General features: G+C 39.8%; 1 protein-coding gene across 3 annotated transcripts in view; it reads right to left on the bottom strand.

Moving 5' to 3' along the window:
* The window catches only part of BANK1 (B cell scaffold protein with ankyrin repeats 1), a 248,800-nt gene that overhangs the window by 150,394 nt on the left and 76,724 nt on the right, over positions 1–21,682 (bottom strand). For all 3 annotated transcript variants that reach the window (XM_084756051.1, XM_084756050.1, XM_084756052.1), the window contains exon 6: positions 12,890–12,995. In XM_084756051.1, coding sequence (XP_084612177.1) covers positions 12,890–12,995 — 106 coding nt within the window. The remainder of the gene's footprint in view (positions 1–12,889; positions 12,996–21,682) is intronic.

Here is a 21,682-nt window from a genome sequence, read left to right on the forward strand (position 1 = left end):
CCCACGTGCTGGGATTAAAGGTATGTGTTACAGTCCTGACAGTACACCTGATTTTAAACTGCTTTCTTTGATTTTTTTCTTCACTATAACTTTCATTTTACTGATAAAACTTCTCCATTTATAAGCCTGCTGGTCAACCAGCTCAGTAGGTTGTATAGAATGTTCACTGTAGTCATTTAAGCACAGCATTAGGAGCATTTCCATGACTGCTTCCTTGGGCTGCTCCTTCCTTGACTGAGGTGCTCTCCTGGTTGTCCTACTGATGCATCTTTCAGCACTACTGCATGCTTTGCATGGCTCTAGAGGACAGAAATAATTAGCATTTATCCCACAATAAGGCACACACTTTTTAGGAAGCCAAGCCAGCTGTGTCAGTTGAGAAGAACTATCTGTAGAGTGAGCAGTTTTGCTTATCTGATGTGGGGCTTTACTTAGGCTCTGATGATCACTGACTTCAAATATATTAAGGGCCAGATCACAGCTTCATCTTTAGCAATCTGATCCCTGGTGAGGCTCCAGATAGCTCTGTCATTGGTAGAGAGCTGCCAGCTTTTCTGTGCTCACTGCTCAACTCTTAAGGGCTTGTGTTTTGCCTGGGGATACCTTTCCACCCAAATCTCTTTCAGAAGGACCGCTGCAAGGCACTTAGGTAACTTGCATAGCTCAGACCAATAGATTAGAACTGCTTTGCAAGCTTTCATGGTGCTCTATATTTACATCTTGGCTGCTGTTGTTCTCCACATAGCCAAAGATTTTGCAAGATTTGTCTCAGGGACTTTCTTAGTTAACGTTCTATTGCTGGGAAGGGACACCATGACCATGGCAACTCTTATAAAGAAAACATTTCATTGGGGCTGGCTTTAGAGTTTCAGAGGTTTAGTTCATCAATGCCATGCTGGGAAGCATGGCAACATGCAGGCATACATGTGCTGGAAAGGTAGCTGAGAGTTCTATATCCAGATGGGCAGGCAATAGGAAGAGAGTAAGACCCTGGGCCTGGCTTGAGCATTTTGAAACCTCAAAGCCCACCCTCAATGACATACTCCCTACAACAAGCCCACACCTACTCCAAAAAGACCACACATTCTAAAAGTGCCATTCCCTGGTCACCAAGCATTTGAGCTTACAGCGGCCATTCCACACTCTTCACATTCGGTGGTTTTCACAGATGCCACAGCATCTTTTTAAAGTCCATGTCATATTGTCTGTCATTGGAGCTTGTGGGCAGTACAGTCCTCCATCTCTGGGTCCCTTTTTCATACACAGTCATCACAAAGTTTGTTGAACGGAAGCAATCTGTTTGTGAGATCTTGTCTTATTCTATTGGGGATGGACATAGTTAAGAGATTTCGTTTTCTTTCTTGCAAAAGATCTGTCACATTCTGGAATTAAGTTTACATATATTTCTTCTGTGATTACTTTTCTACTTGGTTACAAAAAAAATCTGGCTTGGTTTATACTAGCAGGGGTAGTGACATCATGGATCTCAGGGGAACCCACTATGACCACTTTACTAAAGCAGCATATTTCCTAAATGCATTCTAAATACTGACTTTTATGTACCTCCTCAGAGTTGTCTCTTTCTGGAAGTGACAAAACAACTATGAGAACCAGAAGGGGTCAAAATGTTTATGGGGTGTCCAGCCCAAGTGGGTACACCTCCAGCAAAACTACTGCACCCAAGGCTCAGAAAATATCACAGAAAAGAGGTTGAATGATCATATGAGCCAGAGGACCAGGACATCTGCTCTAAGAATGTGTCTCCTAGAAATGACAGGAAAGCTTCACTCATGATGCCTCAACAACATGGCTACCTAAACAAGACCTAAATAAGTACACTATCAATAGATATGCTAACACAGATGGAAGAAATTACACAGGGCCCCACCCTTTGACAAAGAACCAAGAAATGCTGAGCCAGGGAGAAATTAGTCTTTAGGGATCAGTCCCCTAATTGGTTATCCAGGACCAGGTGCCCAGCCTTGAAGTCATATGCAGGCAAGCAACACTAAAATGACACAGTAACTTGTATTCACATATTTTTGTAGGTATGTATGTAACAACAATAGTTAAAGGGAAAAGGGGCATGAACTTGAGAGGGAACAAGGAAGAAGTGGATATGGGAGAAGTAGAAAAAGGAAAGGGAAGAGAGGAAATGATGTTATTGCTACATTTTCATTTTAAAATCCTGATATTAGGGAGGTATACACCTATACTCTCAGCACATGGGAGGTGAATGTAGGAGGAAAAGGCATTCACCTTCATCCTTGACCACATATGGAATTGGAGAGTAGTCTTCTCTACATGAGATCCTGTCTCAAAACACAATACTAATGGCAATAACCATAAATAAACTGTGCATTTTGAATTGCCAATTCTTATTTTGGTATGGGGAGTATTAAGCTATAAGTTGTATATTCTTGTAGTGGTGTGAATAAGTGTGAGTTGTGGTCTCGGTCTCCATAGATTCATGTGTTTGAATGCTTGACCATAGGGAATGGTATTATTTGGAGGTATGTAGGAGAGATAAACATGTTTTCCTGTTGATTCCAAGTGTGGGATTGGGAACAGACTAGTGAGAGAGCCAGATGTTTATCCCCTTTGAAGTCGAACCACTTCATGGGGGAGCTTGGATGTGGCCAGCTGAAAACATCCTAGCAAAGACTCTGAGGGGATATATATATATATATATATATATATATATATATATATATATATATATATATATATATATATATAAAACCAAAGGAGACGCTCCTAGAGAGAACTGCTCCAGGGAAAGCTTCAAGGCTTTGGACTCCAGCTGAGGCTTTAGGTTCCAATTGCTCCAGGTTCCAGCGGCTACTTTGGGGGGATTGCTGGTTTGCTCAGGTCCTGCTGACTACGCAGGCAAGTCGTTCCTTGGAACAATATCCTTAAGATTTCATTACTGTGTTCTTTAATCTCCTTTTCCTGTTGTTTGTGTTGGTTGGGTAGTAAGGGAGGTAGGCTCGTTTAATAAGTTCATAATAAAATATAGTTGTTAAGAAAATTGAGCCTATAGAGGTGTGTCCTTGTTGGAGTAGGTATGGCCTTGTTGAAGGAAGTATGTCACCTCTGGGTGGGTTTTGAGGTTTCATACCATCAAGTTCCTCCCATTGTGGAATCAGAGCCTCCCTCTGGCTGCCTGTGGAAGACAGTCTCCTTCTGGGTGCCTTAAGATCAAGATACAGAACTCTCAGCTCCTTCTCCAGCACCATGTCTTCTATGCTTTGTGCCATGATGATAACAGAGCAAACCTCTAAAACTCTAAGCCAGTCCCTTTAAATGTTTTCTTTTCTAAGAGTTGCCTTGGTCATGGTGCCTCTTCGCAGCAATAAAACCCTAACAAAGACAGTCCTAATTGGGAAAGGGGTTCTACTAGTCTTTGTCCTTATTTAGCTATTTTCTTAAACTAACACCATTTAGTCAATGGACAATTTATAATATTCTTAGATAAAAACAATAGATTTTCTCAAAAAACACAAGAATTTACTAAAGTGTGGTTAGTTTTCAGTAAATAACTGTTGGCATTCATAGTAGTTTTCATTAAATTTGTGGTTAGTTCTGTTTTTTAAAACAAGGTCTCATGTAGGGCTGGAATTACTTGCATGTACTACCATGTCCAGAAAACTTTAATTAATTAAGATTTCTTGTGTGTGTGTTATTGTCTAGAAATAAATGTAAAAAGCTACAATTTACAGTAAGATATGGCAAAATCACTGGGTCCCTCTCTTTCCAACTAGAGAAATGATCAGTTTTTAGTTCTATCAACACTATTTGCCAAATGGAAATTTAAGAATAAGAGACTAAAACGTCTGAGGGAATCTTTTCAAAGACCATCTAATCAGATACATCTTTTATAAGTTAAACAGATGAGGAAATTGAGTCATGTACTTTTTGTGCAAGGTGCTTAAGCTGTCTAAGGTAATCCCCTAAAATAAATAGCTAAGGCTTGGATTGGCATAATCAAACAGAGCTTTTAAGAGCTTAACTAGCTAAACAGAATGACAAAATGAACAGAACATGTCCAGGTATAAAATACAAGAATTAATTTAAAATTTGACAGTAAGAAGAGTATGAGAACAGACAGTGCAAGACACATAATCCATTTGTTCTCACAAATTACTCTCTTGGATATTAAGCATTCATTCACCCGGAGGGAGAGGCCAGGTGGCCACTTTGGGACAAAACCATGAGTCACATGAGCAAGAGATTAAAAGGCAGGTGATACATATTTTAATCCCAGAACAGCCAGTAAATATTTGGCTCGTGAAAAATGTTTCTTCACTTTCCTATACCTCAGCCTATTTCTAAAAGCAGAGGGTTGGGAGTGACGGTAGCAATAATTCTAATATTCTTCTGATGTATGCCACAGACTCTCTGGGAAGAAGTTTTCTCTGGGTGTTAAATACAAAGAAGCAGGGGGAAGGGGCTGGGGATGTGGCTTAGTTGGTAAAGTATTTGTCACACAGGGAGGAGGACCTGAGTTTGGATCTCTAGCATCCCTAGCACATTAAAAAGCAAAACCAAACAAACAAGACACACAACAAAACAAAACTAAACAAAAAAACCACCAGTAACACCACACACACAATGACACCCACACCTCTCAACAAGCCTCCCCCCAAGCATGAGCACATGGATGCACATGGGCACACGCACACAGACAAACCCACCACCAAACAAACAGTAAACAAACACACAAAACAAAGTCAGGTGTGTTGCTCCTTGTGTCTTCAATACAATCCCTGGCCAGAAGCTACAGGATAGGAGAACCACAGGAAGTTGCTAGCCAGCTAGTCCAGCCAATGGGTAAGCTCCATTAACCATTGGATGTGTTTGTTCTCGTCTGTCTGTCTGTCTGTCTGTCTGTCTGTCTGTCTGTCTGTCTTCCAGTCCCCCCTCTGTGTACTGTTTGTTGCAGTTGAGTTATCATTATTGCAATGTTCTGTCTATATTTAAGGGGAAACGTTAAAAGTGTTCATATTGCTTCTCCCTCGTATATGCTGGTGGAATGGCTTGTTGAGGGCTAAGCACTCAAGTATCACTGTATTCTGAATACTTGTCATTACACCTACAGATAAGTGTAGTGCTCAACTGCCATCAAAGAAGTTTTTCTTTGCAGCAACTACAACTGGTCAAAATCCAAAGACCTTCTGACCATGGCGTGTCCAGCCCTAACTGGTAAAATGTACAACATATTTCTCACACTGAAGGCTCAAGAAACTTTATGAAGGAGATGACAAGAGGCAGAGGAACAGGATGTCTACTGACAGATTTTTCTCCTCTATATAGTACAGGGAAATAGTATCCAATAATCTAGCACAAACAAGACATGAAAAATGAGACTGGCTATCATTACAAAGCGGACTGGAAATCTCACAAGATTACAGGCATGGATTAAAAACTGTAGAAAATTAATGACTGCTGAGAGAGATTGCCCCATAATTGGTTATAAAATGCCAAAGAATCTACCTTAAAATATACATATGACTAATGCTAAATGGAATAATCATGTTATAGTAATATACTTATAAGCAACATATAAGTTTAATATGTCAATAAGTAACAATAATAATCAAAAGGAACATAAATAATACATGAAAGTAGGAGGCGGGTCTGGAGGTAGAGGAATGGAAATACTGGAAAGGGAAAATAGGACATGATAATAAGGGATCGAGAATGAGCAATGTTTGAAATACAGTAAAATCTGTTAGTCTATAAAATAAATGCTAATAAAATGAAAGCTAAGCAATAAAAACTTTATGAAATTCTAGCTTTGTATCTATAGAAAACAAATAAACTGAATAACTACAAACAATAGAACTGTGAAAGCAAACATGCTGGTTGAGATCACGATGGTCACTGAGGATTGCTATGCTTATTTCCCCGCACATGGAAGCCCAAGTGCTGCGTGGCATGAAGGAGTGAATGGAAGTGCAAGGCTGGGCCACCCAAGTTCATTAGGAAGGAGTGTTTAGTATTTATTTCAAGTCTTCTGTTGACTAAAGTCTGAGATATACTTTAAAATATTAAATTATTTATATAATAAAATATAATAAAAATAAACAAGGCCATGAAGAAATCTTCAGTTCATGGCTTACTAAAGATGCTGGGAGGAATTTAACATGGCTTTCAGAAGATGAAGCATATATAATACTAAGATTAAATGAAAATGTAATAGGAGAATTGATCGGGAAACATCTAAGATTGGGCTGGCCTGTAGAATTAATTGCATGTCTGAAGTCCTAGTGCTCCTACAGTGAGATGGGCAACAAGGAAAAGAAAACCTGGGAATGTTGAAGGGCAGCTAAGCCAGTGTATGTGGTGATGAACAAAAAAGAGACCTATTTCCAACAAAGTGGAAGATAAATGTGATACCCAAGAATATTTTGAGGCACACATACATATTATAGAAGGTATGAACTCACATGTGCAGACATGCACGCACACACACACTTGCTCATGCCCACACACACGCAAGCACACATGCACACATACCCATGCACACATCATACACTCCAAAAGATTTTTGAAAGTATATTTCCATGTATTTATGCACATTATATATACAGAGTTCATATATATATATGTATATATATTACATATTTGTATTATAGATCTAGTATGTCTATATATAGAGATTTTAATCCGACAACATGGATGCTCTAGCAAGGGATCACATCCAAAGACCTTCTAGATCTGTGTGATCTGGCTGGAATACAGACAAGACCTTAGTCTTAATCTCAAACAATGAAGGCAAAATTAGTCTATAGAAGGAAGCAGCCATGTTTGAAAGTGACATCTAATCAGGAGTGGACAAAGTGATGAATCAGAGAAATATTTCTCAAGATGAGTCAGAGATAGGATATGCCCAACTCTCATAAGATCAGACAGCAGTGAGTCAAGTATGGAGGGAAGTTCAGTGAGTGCAGTTCAGTTGAGTTCAGTTTGTGCAGTTGTGCAGTGCACCTCATCAGAGGCAGTTGAATAAAGAATAAGAAGGAACCAGAAGATTTGAACAAATTGAGTTAGTTTGAGGCCAAGCAGAACAATTCAGTGAGAAACTAAGAAAAGCCTGTTTGAATCAGTTAGCCTGGAGAGAGGTTTGAGCCAGAACAGCTCAGTTGAGCCAGCCAGCCAGAGTTCATAAAAACTAGAAAGGGTGAGTTTATTCAGCAGTATCTCTGAACAATTATATCTGGTGAATGAAAGTTACTTTTACATATCTTTCTACTATTATCTACCTATCTATCTATCTATCTATCTATCTATCTATCTATCTATCTATCTACCTACCTATCATCAATCAATCTAAGTAAGTAAGGTGTACTATAGAAAGGAAGGTAACCATGTTTGCAAACCATAACATTTGGTAATGAGACAAAGGATGAATTTACCTATGACTTTTTGTCTCTTTCTTATTATAATAAATCAGTTTGAATGTTTACAGTTTTGGGTCGTTTAAAGCAATTTATTAAAGACAGCACTCAGAATTCAGCAATTCAGAATAAATGAATGGTTTCAAGAAGTGAAGGAAGTTATTCAGGGGGTGAATTGTTAACAGGATAGTAAATACAAGTGTCTAGGCATGCCAAGATTTTTAAAATAAAGGAAATTTAAGTCTAAGCAATATTGCCTTACAACTACTAATGAGGAGGCTCCTTAGTCATTAGCTTATGCAAGATGTGTGTTTCCATTGCATGTCTGTATTTGGTCCTATGTGGCTAATTGAAGTAAAGTTTTTTTTTTTAAGGTGCATGTGTACTTGCAGCACTTCTTCAGTGGATGCCTTCTCAGTGTTCATGGGCTCATGGAGCTGGGGTTGTGGCCTGTGAGATGGAAGATTTCTGAGGTATACCAAAAGAGTTATTTCTGAGCTTTTAGCCAATTCACTACATTTTGGAAAATGTCACTCTTCCATCAAAGTTTAGCTTTCCCATTGCTGTTTCTACATCTGCCAGGAAATAGACCCAACATTGACAGATCCTGCTTCAAGAAAAAAGAACTATATAGAAAGTTCACATTTTCACACACTGAAACCAAGAGCAGAAGAGAAGCAAGCTAACACTACAACACGTTTAGTGTCAATCTTTTGGATAACATTTCCCTTCTGGAAGAGGTACCTGCAAATGAAATCAGTATCTTAAACTGTTAGTGTCAATCAGAAACATCTTAAACGCCTACAAGAGAAACAATCTCTGACCACCCAACCCTCCTCAATCCTTTTCTTGGAAGTTCCTCATTGTCACTGAGAACCACAGTTCACATTTGGTTTCAAATTTAGGTTCCTGCCTTGTCTGTCTGTCTTTCTTTCTTTCTTTCTGCCATTCTTTCTATATAAAAACTTCATAAGATGCTCCGACCAGTGGTGTGGAAGCCATGGATGGAGCATCCACAGGCGTGTCCCGATTCACCAGGATTTTAAGGCCAAACCTGCAGCTGGAGGAGCAATGGCTAGAGGATTGGCCCAAGACAGGCCCCGCTCTGGTATGTAAGAATCATGCTGAGACAAGCCTCAGAGGCCATTTCTTCACATGAGAGTTTAGGAAACATCTTCCAGACTTGGGTGTGGGGTCTCACTAGGCACTTTAGCATCTGTTTGTCTTTTAATATTGTCTCTGAAATATGGCAGTCAGTGGCAAAAAGGAAAATTCTTATTTCCAACTCTAAGACAAGCTTCTTCCGGGGTACTGATCTGTCTACCTACTTCAAATAAGCTGTGTGGATTGTATTGAGCATAAGCAGACACAACTAGATGGCAGCTGAGTGTCTGGGTGGATGGAAAGAAAGGCAGCTAGGCCTCCACCTGGAAGAATTAATAGTTTCAGTGGCTGGCCAGAGTACAGACATTGCTAGTCTAGGAAAATCTGTCAGTTGTTGTGTATAGGGAGAAAGGTTAGCAGATACCACCTAGAGACCTTATAAAGTTGAAATAAGTATTGGAGAAGAGGCAGATGACCGTGTCTGACAAGGTAAGTGAAACTTCCTTCCAGATGCAAGGCCAAAAGAAATGGAAGCCAGAAAACACTTAACAGAAAAGCAGCGAACTAAATAAGGATAGAGTTTTAAGACCTAGGAATCAGGAGCATGTGTCAGAAAGAAAAGGTTGCCGGGCACCAGAGGGGTTGCAGATGCTTCAATGCACCAGGCTTAATGTGATCATATCAAAACCGTTACCATGGATGGAGGCACAGTGGAGGAACTTTCAGAGCCTGCCCTTCTTCATCCTATGGCTGCTCGGTTGACCATGGAGTACGGGATAACCAGTGCCAGCCTCTTCTGAAACTGGCACAGTTTCCCACAAAAAATTCTGCTTTTCTGATTGAGAACTTCTTATTCCCCAAAGCTTGACACCAGCACCTGGTCTGCTTCTTGTGGTTGCTGAATCATTGTTAAGCCTTGGGGTCCACCCACTTTAAATTCTAATGAGCACCAAAGCATACAACCCAAGTAGAGCAAGACTTATCTTGAGCTTATGGATAAGCAGTGTGGTGGGGCCCTGCTTAGGACCAGGCCCCTAGAGCCCATCAGAATTTTCGAACTGACTGAAGGCTGCAGAAAGGGAGAGTGGGGAGGCAGCTTGGGCTCAGGTGGACTCAGTTCTTCAGATATAATTGGATGGGACATAACCCTTCTTATCATTAACTTCAGCCAACAACCACTCTGCGACATCTTTACACTCAAGGATCCCGAGTCTCTGATTGGCTGACATACTCAGTGCATTTGAGTTTCGGTCCTTGAAATGGATAGCTGGCAAAGAAGTTCTGATTGCCTTCTGTCTGACTGCTTCCAAACCCTCTGGTTCTGTCTCCTGCAGTCTGATAGACTCTTGCACTTCCTTTTATGGAGCCTTGTTCATTTTGCCTCAGTGCAGAGTACCGGATCACTTTTGGATGCCTGGAGCTTCGCTGGCAGCCACTCAAGGTTGAAGCAGGTTGGCAGATTTCTGTGGCGCCATCAGCAGAGTCCCCTGGCCTGCACTGGCAGGAAGAGTCTAAACTGACAAGCCTCTGAAATAATCCAGTTTCTGGACTCCCCGCGTTCAAAGACACACCGAGAGTTCTTTGGTCACATTCCTTCAGTTGAGGGTGCATCCGAACGCAGCTTCGGAGAAAGTCTTGAGGTGCTGGACACAATCATGCTGTTGGAGTTGAAGGTCAAGGCATTGTTGCTGTTCTGTCATGGATCCTGGGGGAGGAGCCACTGTGCTAGGACTCTATGGAAGAGCAGCTGCCCACAGAGGCATTCGAATGGCTGCACCTAGGATTGTAAGGTTTCAGGAAGGAGCTCTACCAACACCTTTGGTGGCTTCATTGTCGATGAGCCAACAGTTCTGACTGCCCATGGGGTCTTTCTCTTTGATTTCACCTTCCAAAAGGGAGACAATTAACTCCTGAGTGGCATTCAAGTTCTGTTTGACCTGGCAGAGCTTCTCTGGTCGGTACCTTGCCAGCAGGGTTCCCCTCTGACTGCATCATGTAGCTTGGCACACGCAGAAGGGGCTTCTGTGCTGACAAGTGGTTTGTGGTTTTCCCCTCAAAGGGCTTTCTGGGAGCTGGGAGGGACTTTGGGAAGAAGGTGAAGACCTGGAGCTGCTATAGATTTTCTAAGACAATTACTCAGCAATAAACATGGATGAACTATGGAATCAATTGTCTTCTGTTTTTGGCTTTTTGAAAAAAGTTACTTTGTAAAAAAAAAAAAAAAAAAAAACCTGTTAAACAATTTTCACCAGATTCTAGCAATGGTTCACAACTTGCATTAGCCACTGTCTTTCTAACTTTTGCAAAGACAGCCTAAAACTTTCTCCTTGTCAAGATCTAGTATGAAGATACGTTGTTTTGCTGGTCTGTTTTTAAATTAGAGACTGGTAAATGTGTCTGTCCATTAGGATCACCTGGAAATGAAACCTCTAACGATGCCCTGTGTCCTCGTTAATTTGTGCTGAGCATGAACTCCAAAATTCTCATCCTTTTAAAGTTATATAGAATTTCTATGAAATGAAAGACCTAAGTCATTCCATCTTCTATATTTCTACAGCTCTAATTTCATAAACATAAACAAATATAATACTGAAGAAACTTATAAAGATTGTATCCCAATTTCATCTTCATACTTTTGCATATACTTTCACTCATCTACAATTATTCTCTCTTTTCTCTCTCCTCATCGGGACTCATCATTTGTTACCTAAAGTCCTACCTCTGAAGCAGACAATGAAAATTAATGTACATTCTTCTGATAACTATATAGGCCAAAGAGTGTGTCATGCTGTTTAAATTATTATCCACATATTATCTTGTTTCCTCAATGAAATTACAAGTGTCTTGAATAAAAAAAAGTCATCTTATATTTCTTTTCTGTTCCTAATTTGGTACCTTATTTTGTAAGTGAATTACATAATTAAAACAATTTTCTCTACTCTATCTTCCTTTTCAAAAGAAGGCATGTCTCTGGAGCTTTTCTGCAATAGACCCCATGATTAGTCAGCTGTTCACACAGTTAGCTGCCTCACAACCAGCTGGGCTTTGGGATTCTTTTTCCTGCAGCCTTGAAGCCTGAATAGTTCATAATAAATCTGCTTAACTAGCATAGACAGCAGTTGGATAATGCCTTAACCTTTAACTGTTAATAAGCAAATACTAGGCTTCTCATCTCTCTCAGCCCTGTGCCTGACTCATTCACCATTGCATCTCAGTGTCTACAGATGCTGGGTAGCAAGTGAATTATACTCAGTCTTTCAGTAAACTATGTAGGAACAAAAATATTTCTAAAATAGTTCATGAACTCACAGTAACATTTGGGTATATAACTTTAATCAGTAACTCTTATGTTTTTTTTCTTGGTGTTTTATTTTTTCTAACATACAGATAATAACTAGTAATTAAAGAAAAGATCCATTCAGAGGCTAGTGTGATGGCTCAGAAACTGAGTGTCACTTGCACATGGAGCCAAGCCTCATGACCTCAGTGCCCTTCCTGAGATCCAAAAAGGGAGAGGAAAACTGAAGCGACAAGTTGTCTTCTCATCTTTACACATGAGTGTGTGCCCACACACTTACACAAATAAGTAAACTTAGCAAATTTTTTTAAACAAGGAAACACCCATTTAGTAAAATGAAAAAAAAAAAAAAGAAAAAAAAAGAAAAGAAAAAGAAACCCACACTTACTTAAATTATACAATCCATAGGTAACTGCTACAAATGTCAGGTAAGAACATCAATTTACACACTAGTATGTTATGCTTACTATTGAATATCAAAATATCAAGCCAGAAAGAAATTAATTACATTAATATCTGTGTCAAAATTTACATAACCATTGATGTGTTGAATATTGTTATTTCAATTTTTGGCGATTAGACACAATGATGTAATAAATAATATTTATCACAAATGTCCTTATTCAAACATATCCATAGAATAAAGAATGAGAAGGTAAGAGCACTAATTTTAGAATCCACACAGTTTAACAGCCTGTGATAAGTACATGGACCATAAATGTTTATGCTATTGAGTTTGACACAACAGATCAGCTGATAAAGTGATTGCCTCTTGACTTGAGTTCAATCCCCATGACCTCTATAAAGGTGGATGGGGAAAACTGACTGCTGAAAGCTGTCTTCTGTCTTCTGCATGTGTACTCATGCTTATTCTCACATATATGTGTCACGCATGCATGCGTGTCCATGAGTGCGCACACACACACACACACATGCACTATTTAAAAGTTTGTTCTATTTTAGCATGGTTTCAAGAGTTAGGAGTTACATAAAACAGTAAGGTGTTTCCTGCTTATAGCATTTCTTAAAGAGTCACGGAGATTAGAATACAATAAAACACATGATGCCATTGAAAAATACTCACATTCTGTTCGAGAGGAAGTTTCAGTTTGGAGAGGTTTGAATTCATAATACGGTATCTCATGCTTGAATATAGATGCAAGAACACCATCCAGCTCGTCGATGCTTTTCTGTTTTTGAATGAAAAGGAAATTTAAAATCTCCTGATAAGATATACATGTTCCAGTGAATGGCCCCACACCCATGCACATATAGATAGTACTAACTAAATAGTGCATTATAGAGAAGAAAGGCATGAAGTTAGAAGTGGGACATATTGGGAGAGATATGAAAATTGGAGATGGAATGAGGGTATATGTTATCCCATTTTGCCATATACATGTACAAGAATGGGGGGGGAAGACAAAGGAAAAATTGCCATCTATCCCAAATTACCAAATTGGATAGTTTGTAACATGATTATTCTAGGCCATGCTTTCACTTTCTCATATGTATAGCCATACATTAGTGATGCACACAGCCTCCATGAGTGATGCCTCTTAATACGTGGGTGATGGTCAGTGCAGAAGCCCATAACTAGCCAAAGTACTGTAAAAGAGTGATGCTGGAAAGGTGGACTCCTACTGAGACAGCTATATGCCCCCTTCCAAGGCTCAGGAAATGTTGCAGAGGGAGAGCCGGAGTCCTGGAAGATGGGCAGGACAAGGATGCCTTTCAGATATGACAGTTGCACTCATGAAATCAGTGCAGTTGTGGGGATCTGCACAGGACTGGTCCAGTTGACATGTCATCATGGATGGGGAAGGGGTCCACAGGCCCCCACCTCTCCCTAATAGACTATTGGCAGCTAACAGTTACAGAAGGGCGGATTAGCATTTTCTTCAGTTGTGAAGCCACTCTTTTTATCCCAAAAGAAGGATGAAAGTTGGAAAAAGGGTGAATAACAGCCACATTGACTCATTTTTATTCAGGAAAACAGAAGCTCTAGATCTGTCTTCATATATTTGTCTAAAACTCTCACCCAATTATACTTGGGAATAAGATAGGTTAGAACCTGCCTTGTGGAACAGTGTATGTCCTAACCTTCCTCAAAGAGTCTCCTTCTTTCAGTAAGAGGCAATTAACACAAAGACTCTCAACTGGCCAATGTATAGAAAATAATAAACTGGGAACTGCTCAGCTCTAAATGGGTCATACATATTATGTCCTGTGCTGGCTAGTTTTATGTCAACTTGACACAAGCTAAAGCAATCAGAGAGGAGGGAACCACAACATGAGGAACAGTATTAAAGGGGCACAGCACTAGGAAGGTTGAGAGCCACTGCTTTAGATAGTCAGGCAAAGTCTCAGTCAGTCTCTGTCTCTCTGTCTGTCTCTGTCCCTGTCTCTCTGTCTGTCTCTGTCTGTCTCTGTCTCTGTCTCTCTGTTTCTGTCTCTCTCTCTCTCTCCCCCCACTTCAACAAGTTATTACGTTAATTTTAAAAGCATTATTAACATTGATAGGTCTTCAGCAAAAGCAATATGATATTTTCCTTAATTTTTAAAACCTTTTTGGGGGCCATTTGAGACAGGGTTTCTCTGTGTTACGTTGGCTATCCTGGACTCCCTTTGTAGGCCAGCCTGTCCTCAAACTCACAGCGATCCACCTGCCTCTGCCTCCCAAGTGCTGGGATTAAAGGCATGCACCACCAGGAGTCATTTCCTAGTGTTGTGACCATGAATACCGAAATTATCATTGAAACTCAAGGTAACTTAGACTTATTTCAAATTTTGTATGTGTTGCTGACTAGATAAGTGCAGAGGACTTCCTTAACTGACTTGTAAAAAGTATGACAGTAAAAAATGTTTTGAAATCCTGCTGCGCGAGGTCTTATTTGTGAATCTTAATAACATATAGCTGATACATCTTATGAGAACACTGGGGAGTAACTGAAATATCCAGCAACCATTATTTGCTTTTCCTTACATTTTCTAATGGAGTTCTTAGATGTCAACAAAATGGAGTCACCCCAACCAAGACAGAAGTCTGCAGAGCACTCTGTGGAAACAACGTCTCATGGCTATTTTTCTCTGCTCGAACAAAAACGCATTGGTTCATTTTCACTTCTAAAATTTTAAGCTGAAACCACATAGCTATTTGTAATGTAAGTTTTGCTGCTGTAATACGGAGATGCAAAGGGACAAAGGCTAATACAAGAGAGAGGCTCTGGCCCTTTAAACATGGAAAGAAGCATTTCCAGTTAAGGGATAACAGAGTAGCTCCTTGTGGCTGGGGATCAAAGGCCTATGCTAGGAGGTTTAACAGCTTTCTGTTTTCACAGTTGAAGATGGTTTGTCTATTGCTCTCAGCTTGGCCTTTCAGACAAACAATAAGACAGACAGTGCCAGGGAAGCATGACTACATAATATGGATGCTTCTGAATCTGTATGTGGCTGACATGGACATGCCATGTCATTGACTTTTACTTAGGCCCATGACTTTTTGCTGGCTGCAGAGAAGGAAAGGCAACATTTATCTGGTTGGCCATGAAAGTTGTATCATAATACAATTAATGATATTAATGAGAAAAAAGACTAGAATCTAGAGCTCATTTTTATCATAGCCATCAACTAGAGTATAAAGACACTGACTTTCTCATCCTCTTTGCTTTTTAAATTCACTCACTTATTTCATTTTAATAAGCATACATTACATAATTATTCAAGCACCTGCTTATCATACCTCAAAGATCATTGCAATATATTTCATGTCAGTTGTTCTGTCCATATTTCAAGACGGTTGAAAAGACAATTTTTTTTATTCAAAAAGCGTATGAAACAGTTGGCAGAGAAAGGCATGCACATGAAAACAAGCATTTATTACCACTAATTTTGTAACAACTTGCTAAGTATGTAGTGAAATAAGATAAGATATTAAACAAGTATAAGACTAACATATTCCAAGATGTATCTTTTGAAAAGGGCTTATAAAATGATCTCGCAACTTCCTAAAGGAGTTTTGGCATTTTTCTTTTGGCTTGTTTGGAGAGCCATTTCCCAATCTTATAACAGCACTAGGCTCATTACTTTTGTTCCTTCAATCATTTTCTTTGACCATTCCCTCAATGGCCTTTGACTTTATGCTTCTTTCAGAAGCATTAATATTTCACTTGTACTCCACTAACTTCAAAAAGAAAGTCTGTGCCTGTGTTACAATGGTTGCTGGAACACAGCTATGATTATTTGGTGACTTGAGGTTGGGAGAGAGGCTTAATGTGTCCACTTCGCTGACCCTTTTATTCATTTGCCCAACAAAGTATGTATCAAGCAGTCATACGCCTAGCAATATCTGTGGTTCTCTGCAGATAAACAGAATAAGCAATTTTGTGCTCTGGGGTCTTGAATACACTGACAGACATTAATTTGTGAAATAGTGTTCATGTAGGTGTCAAGTTAGAATGTCATCAGTATTGTAAAGAGATACGTTAGGAGATCAGGGAGAATGTCACTGAGTAAAATACACTGGAATATAAAATTATAATGAACTAAGTGAGAAAAGTGACTTCAGTAAAGGAGATGTGCAAAGGCCTTATGGTAGAGTACAGGACTTGCACCAAGAAACAAATCCATTATACCTGCTAGGTAGAGGAAGAGGAGTGAGATTACCTTGGAGAGAACTGTAGGGTCAGTGTCTGCAAAGCTATGTTGCTCTTGGTAAACATTCTCTGCCTGAGTTGAATACATCTATGCCTATATGAGGGTATGCATGTGGGAGCTAGGATTCAACACTGGCTGTCTTCCTCATTGATCACCACCTGTCTCTTACAGAAAGTCTCTCTCCCTGAATCTCTGAGCTCATCAGCTTGGAAAACACCACCATTTCTTTCGTCTGTAAATGTTAGAAGAGCCCAACCTGAATGTGGAAAAGTGAGGAGCAGAGACTGGAAAGTGTGAAGGTGGCAGCCAGAGGAGGCTGATTAGTGGGCACACAACAGCACGGACTGAAGAGGCAAGTTCTAATGTCTAGAGCACAGTGTAGTGGCCGCAGATAACCATAGCCTACTGCATACTGTGCGAAGGGCATTCGTGACTGTAGTGTACACATGAGGAATGAGGAGGAGGAGGAGGAGGAGGAGGAGGAGGAGGAGAAGGAGGAGGAGGTAGTGCTGATTTCATCAGTATGCACTGGACTGCCACAGGAAGCCAAGCCAATGTGTATAATCATTACATTTTAACTAAAAAAGACATGGAGAGCCTCCACTATTTGCAAGCCAAACCTCTTGAGAAGAGAATTTTTATAATCTAGTAATGCAACACTTCATCTTTGAACATAAATTTATGGAATATTTGAGTTTTAAGAAACCACAGAGAACAAGTGTTCTAGATGCTTCATTGGACACCTGAAAAAGTCATTTCACATGAAAGGAGCCCATTTCCCACGAAGAAAGCGGTTAACAACTTAATAAGAAGTTACAACGTGTACTGCCCATGCCCATGTTTCATCCGAATCTCCCCTTTGCCACACTGCTGCCATCCAGAAAAGAATGACAGCCATGGAGCCTTTCAGAAGACAGCATTTGTTCATATTAATATTTTCTTAGTGATCATAAGAAAGACAAGACAGGTTTTTGTAAGGTTGATAAGCCAATAGCAAATTGTACTAACTCATGGTCCCCCTGTACTGCGACATAAGGGAGGATGACAGCACGATTCTTCTTCTGCCTGGTATAAGACACTTTTGAGAGTTGGTGACTGTAGAAGCAGTGGGTTATTTTATATATGAGCCACAAAGTATTTTAGGGGGTGTTTTGACTTCTCTCCCTCTCTTCTTTGCATACTTAGTCACTAATTTTTCACTACATTATTCAAATACTGTTAGAGAAAAAGGTGTCACTTGACTTTTACTCATATCCTGAAGTAATAAATACCAGTTGTGTCTCATACACAAGGAAGTAACTGTGTGAAAGATTGTGGTTTTACAAAGATGAAAGCCATAGCCCATCCTTTAACCAAGTGTGTTTGGTAGCAGGAAGAATGGCACTATAATATATCTTTGCATGTTAAGAGTACATAGCAACTTAAAAAGAACACAGGAGGTGGAAGGTCATCCAGTAAGGAAAAATGAAGGAACACTCTGACAAGAGACAGTCTTGGAAAAGACTTGGAGCCCTGTACCATGTGCATAGGAACGACTTTGAACATTCCTGTTCTTTGAGACATTAGAAGTTGGCTGCCGGTGAACCCTCCAGCTAACAGTGGTGCTGCTCCCTGCACTTACACCTTTAGTCAAACAGGGATGGTAAAAATAGGAAGGTTTTACATCAACACTTTGAGACACGTAAGGGTCTGATGGAAAATTTAGAAAGTTGCTAGAGAGAGAAAGGGTTCCCAGATGAGATTCTTCAAAAGAAACACCTCTGCACCCAAGTTTCATGGGTAGAGAAATTCCCCTTCAGGGAGCTGTTAATGTACAGAAGCACAGTGGGCCAATTTGCCTGGTCTCAGTTTCCCAAGCCAGTGCCTTTCCTCACTCCAACCCCACTGACTTCGGTGGTGGTGAGGTGTCCACCACTGAAGCAAAAATGCCTGCGAGAATTGACAAGGGAGGAGGTTGGTGTTGGCTCATATTTTCAGAGGTTTCAGTTCATGGGCAGCTGGCTTTACCATTTTTAGGTCTGTACCGAGGCAGAACCACCATGCGAGAAGTGTAGGAGGAAGCAAGCTGCTCCCCTTGGCCCGTGAGAAGTAGAGGGAGAGAAGAGCAGGGCCTAAGGACAAAATCTGTCCTTCCTGGGCACAACCCAATAATTTATAGTTCTTTTAAAGGACAGGATGATTAATAATTACTATATTCTCTTAGCATTTGACCTACTTTTACTTATGTACTTTATTTAATGATTTCTTTAAACAGTTAACATTTGTAAATAGGATGAAAGACTCACAGGTTTTAATTATCTCAGTTAAAGAGAAATTACAGTATTTCAACCTCTAGGATTTGGTTCCTAATCGTCCTCCCAAACTAAGTTTAAATTCTTTTAATTTGAGTAGCTCATGCTTTCTGTTTTAAGTGATATTCTAGAAATTAGACTTTGTCCTGGGATTTTAGTATTTATCACTCAGGAAAAAAAAAGAAAGATAAAACTGACATAAGAAGTAGATTATTAAATTAAGTGAGGTAAAGTGTTCTAAAACCTAATTGACATCACTAAAAAAACAAAATCAGTTCTTTAACTCATTAAATGCATAGAATAGTTATATTGCTATGTGTTTAAATAGCTTTTAAATGGCACATAAATTCTCTCATTGTGAGTTCTAGGAAAAGTGAAAACTGAAACCCACGTATTTCTCATTAATTACTTTTTCCTCAAACTCACACTGAGTTTACACTATTATATGTCCAATAGCATTTAAGTGGCTACAAAAGGATCTTGTTAATAATTTCAGGATTACTGAAATCATATCTGTCATTAAACCATGTGGAGAAGTTCACAGCAGATTTTTACAGTATGCCATGTTGACCAAGCCGACAGGGTGTTGACAAATTCACACTTGCCGGTGCATTTTCTCCCAAATAAACAATAATTATGGTGAGTATGATTACAATGTGTGCTGAGTTTTGAATAGAAGTATTCAGTGGGTCAGGTACAAAGTACACAAACTATTGGGTTTAGTGTCACCAGCATAAAAAAGGAATAATCAGTGTACTGTTCTATACAAACTCACCAGAGCAGTGTAGACAACTGACCTTAAAACACACCAAAGAAATGTCCCTGCAGTCCATCACCCACCAAATGTAAGATCTTTCTTACAGTGAGTTTACAGAGAATGTGTGCAGATTTAGATGAGCCCCAGTCCACATACAGTTTATGCTCTAGGGAAAGGAACCGAAGTCTGGCTGCTTCTTCTGGCCTCTGATAGAACACTTGGGCTGGCTTAAGGCCCAGTTAACCTGTCCAGAGCTCAGCGTGCTTGCCTTAATCCCCCAGTACTGCCTGGGACCTGAGGTCAGAAGCAAAATCTCACATATCTCTCCATTCAGATACATTCACCCTAACTCTAATGTCTCTCCTGTGCCAGCCAGAAGTTTGCTGTCTGATGACTAGCTCTGCCTTTACAGTCTCAGTGCACATGCTGATCCTGACAGCAAGGCTGGATCTAAGTCTGTCCTCCCTTTACAGGCTCCTGGGCCTGCAGGGAGGGGAATGCTATGTATGTGACAGGCACAGTTCCTTTCTTACCTCCCATTTCAGACACAGGTTGGAAATAAATCAAAGTGTTTTCTAGTTTGCTAAAATCCTTCAAGCTAGAGAGGAAATCATCACTTTCACATTATTTTATTCTAAAAACTGTCCAAAGTCAAATATTTCATTTTCACTATGTACAAATTGCCCCCTGGCATTAAAAACAGGACAGACATGTATTTGGAGACTATTTTATTTCTACACCAGCTGTAGACAGAGAACTCTGTATATCCCATTTATTAAGTTTTAGTTATGAACAGACTTTTAAGTACAAGGCAGGGTGGACTTGTCACAAGAAAGGGAAGCAATTGATATTTCAAGCTATTACGATTGCACTTGTTTTATGACTGCAGTATAGGCATTTTTATCAAATGTCCTCAGACGTGCCAGTCTGACAAGTGGTATTTCACTCTCTGTCCTTTTCTAAGACACTTGCCTTTTCTGTTGTCCTAAAATGTGTCACTCATAAAGAAGAATGCCAAAGAAAGTCCCAAGTGTCAATCACATAAGGCTGTCACCGTCATTGGCAATTTTGCTACAGATCAGGAAAGACTTTTCGTGGTAAACGGAAAGATCACATTGGCTGAATCAACCCTCCTGCCCCTTCTGCTCCCTCCTGACCGTCTCTCTCAGCATGAAAATTAAGCAAAGTTTATAATTCTAATGGTCAAGTGGCAAAAAAAGTTTCACACTTCTCATATAACATCAAATATCACAAAATTTATACTTCATGTTAAAATATTTATTTCATTTTGATACTCAGTGGATTAAATGCATAAACGATACGCTTCCATACAAAGCAGATTTCTTCCTATTAAAACTGGGTCAAGTTTTTTAAAAATGAAGAAACCAAACTCATGGCTTAAGTTCTCTGAAAAAGCCTTCAGATTCTTTCATATGGCCAACACTAATGGGGAAAATTTCCAAGAATAGGCTCTTCAAGGAGGCCAGCAATACTTCATGAAATCCCCATTCCTGAGCAAGATTTTGCCACATGAAAGGAAAGATCTGGAGATGAGGATCCTTTTGCATATAACACAGATGGCTTTAGTTCATCTAGACTTCTTTGTTTGCTTTTGTTTTGTTGTTTCTTGATACACAGTTTCTCTGTGTAACATCTATGGCTGTCCTAGAACTTGCTCTGTAGACCAGGCTGATCTCGAACTCACAGACATCTGCCTGCCTCTGCCTCCTGCATGCTGGGATTAAAGGTGTGCACCACCACTGCCCGGCCTACCTAGAATTCTCAATAAACATGGATGGTTCAATAATTTTTACGGTCACATAACTGTGAAATGAAACTAAGAACAATCTAACAATGTCCACATGAAAGTAGACACAAGATTTCTTCCAGGTTCCGCCTATTTGGTGGTAGCTTTAAGACATAGTCTTAAAACATCAGATAAACAGTCTGATTTTGTTTTGTTTGTGTTGTTCACATCTAAGTGAAGAAACTCATTTCTCAATGGCGCTCCTTGATTCTCTCTCTTCTATTATCCATCTGGTCCATGGCAGCTTTAAATTGAGCCTGTCCTGATAATCATGATGTAATGGCTGTAAGCTGCCTTTGGCTGGCATTATCTGGAATGACCTGACTGAGGCAAAGTAATTTGTCTGTATCCCTCCACCTCAGAGGG

Source organism: Acomys minous, assembly GCF_964271855.1.
Source record: "Acomys minous genome assembly, chromosome: 14".
NCBI classification, from domain to species: domain Eukaryota; kingdom Metazoa; phylum Chordata; class Mammalia; order Rodentia; family Muridae; genus Acomys; species Acomys minous.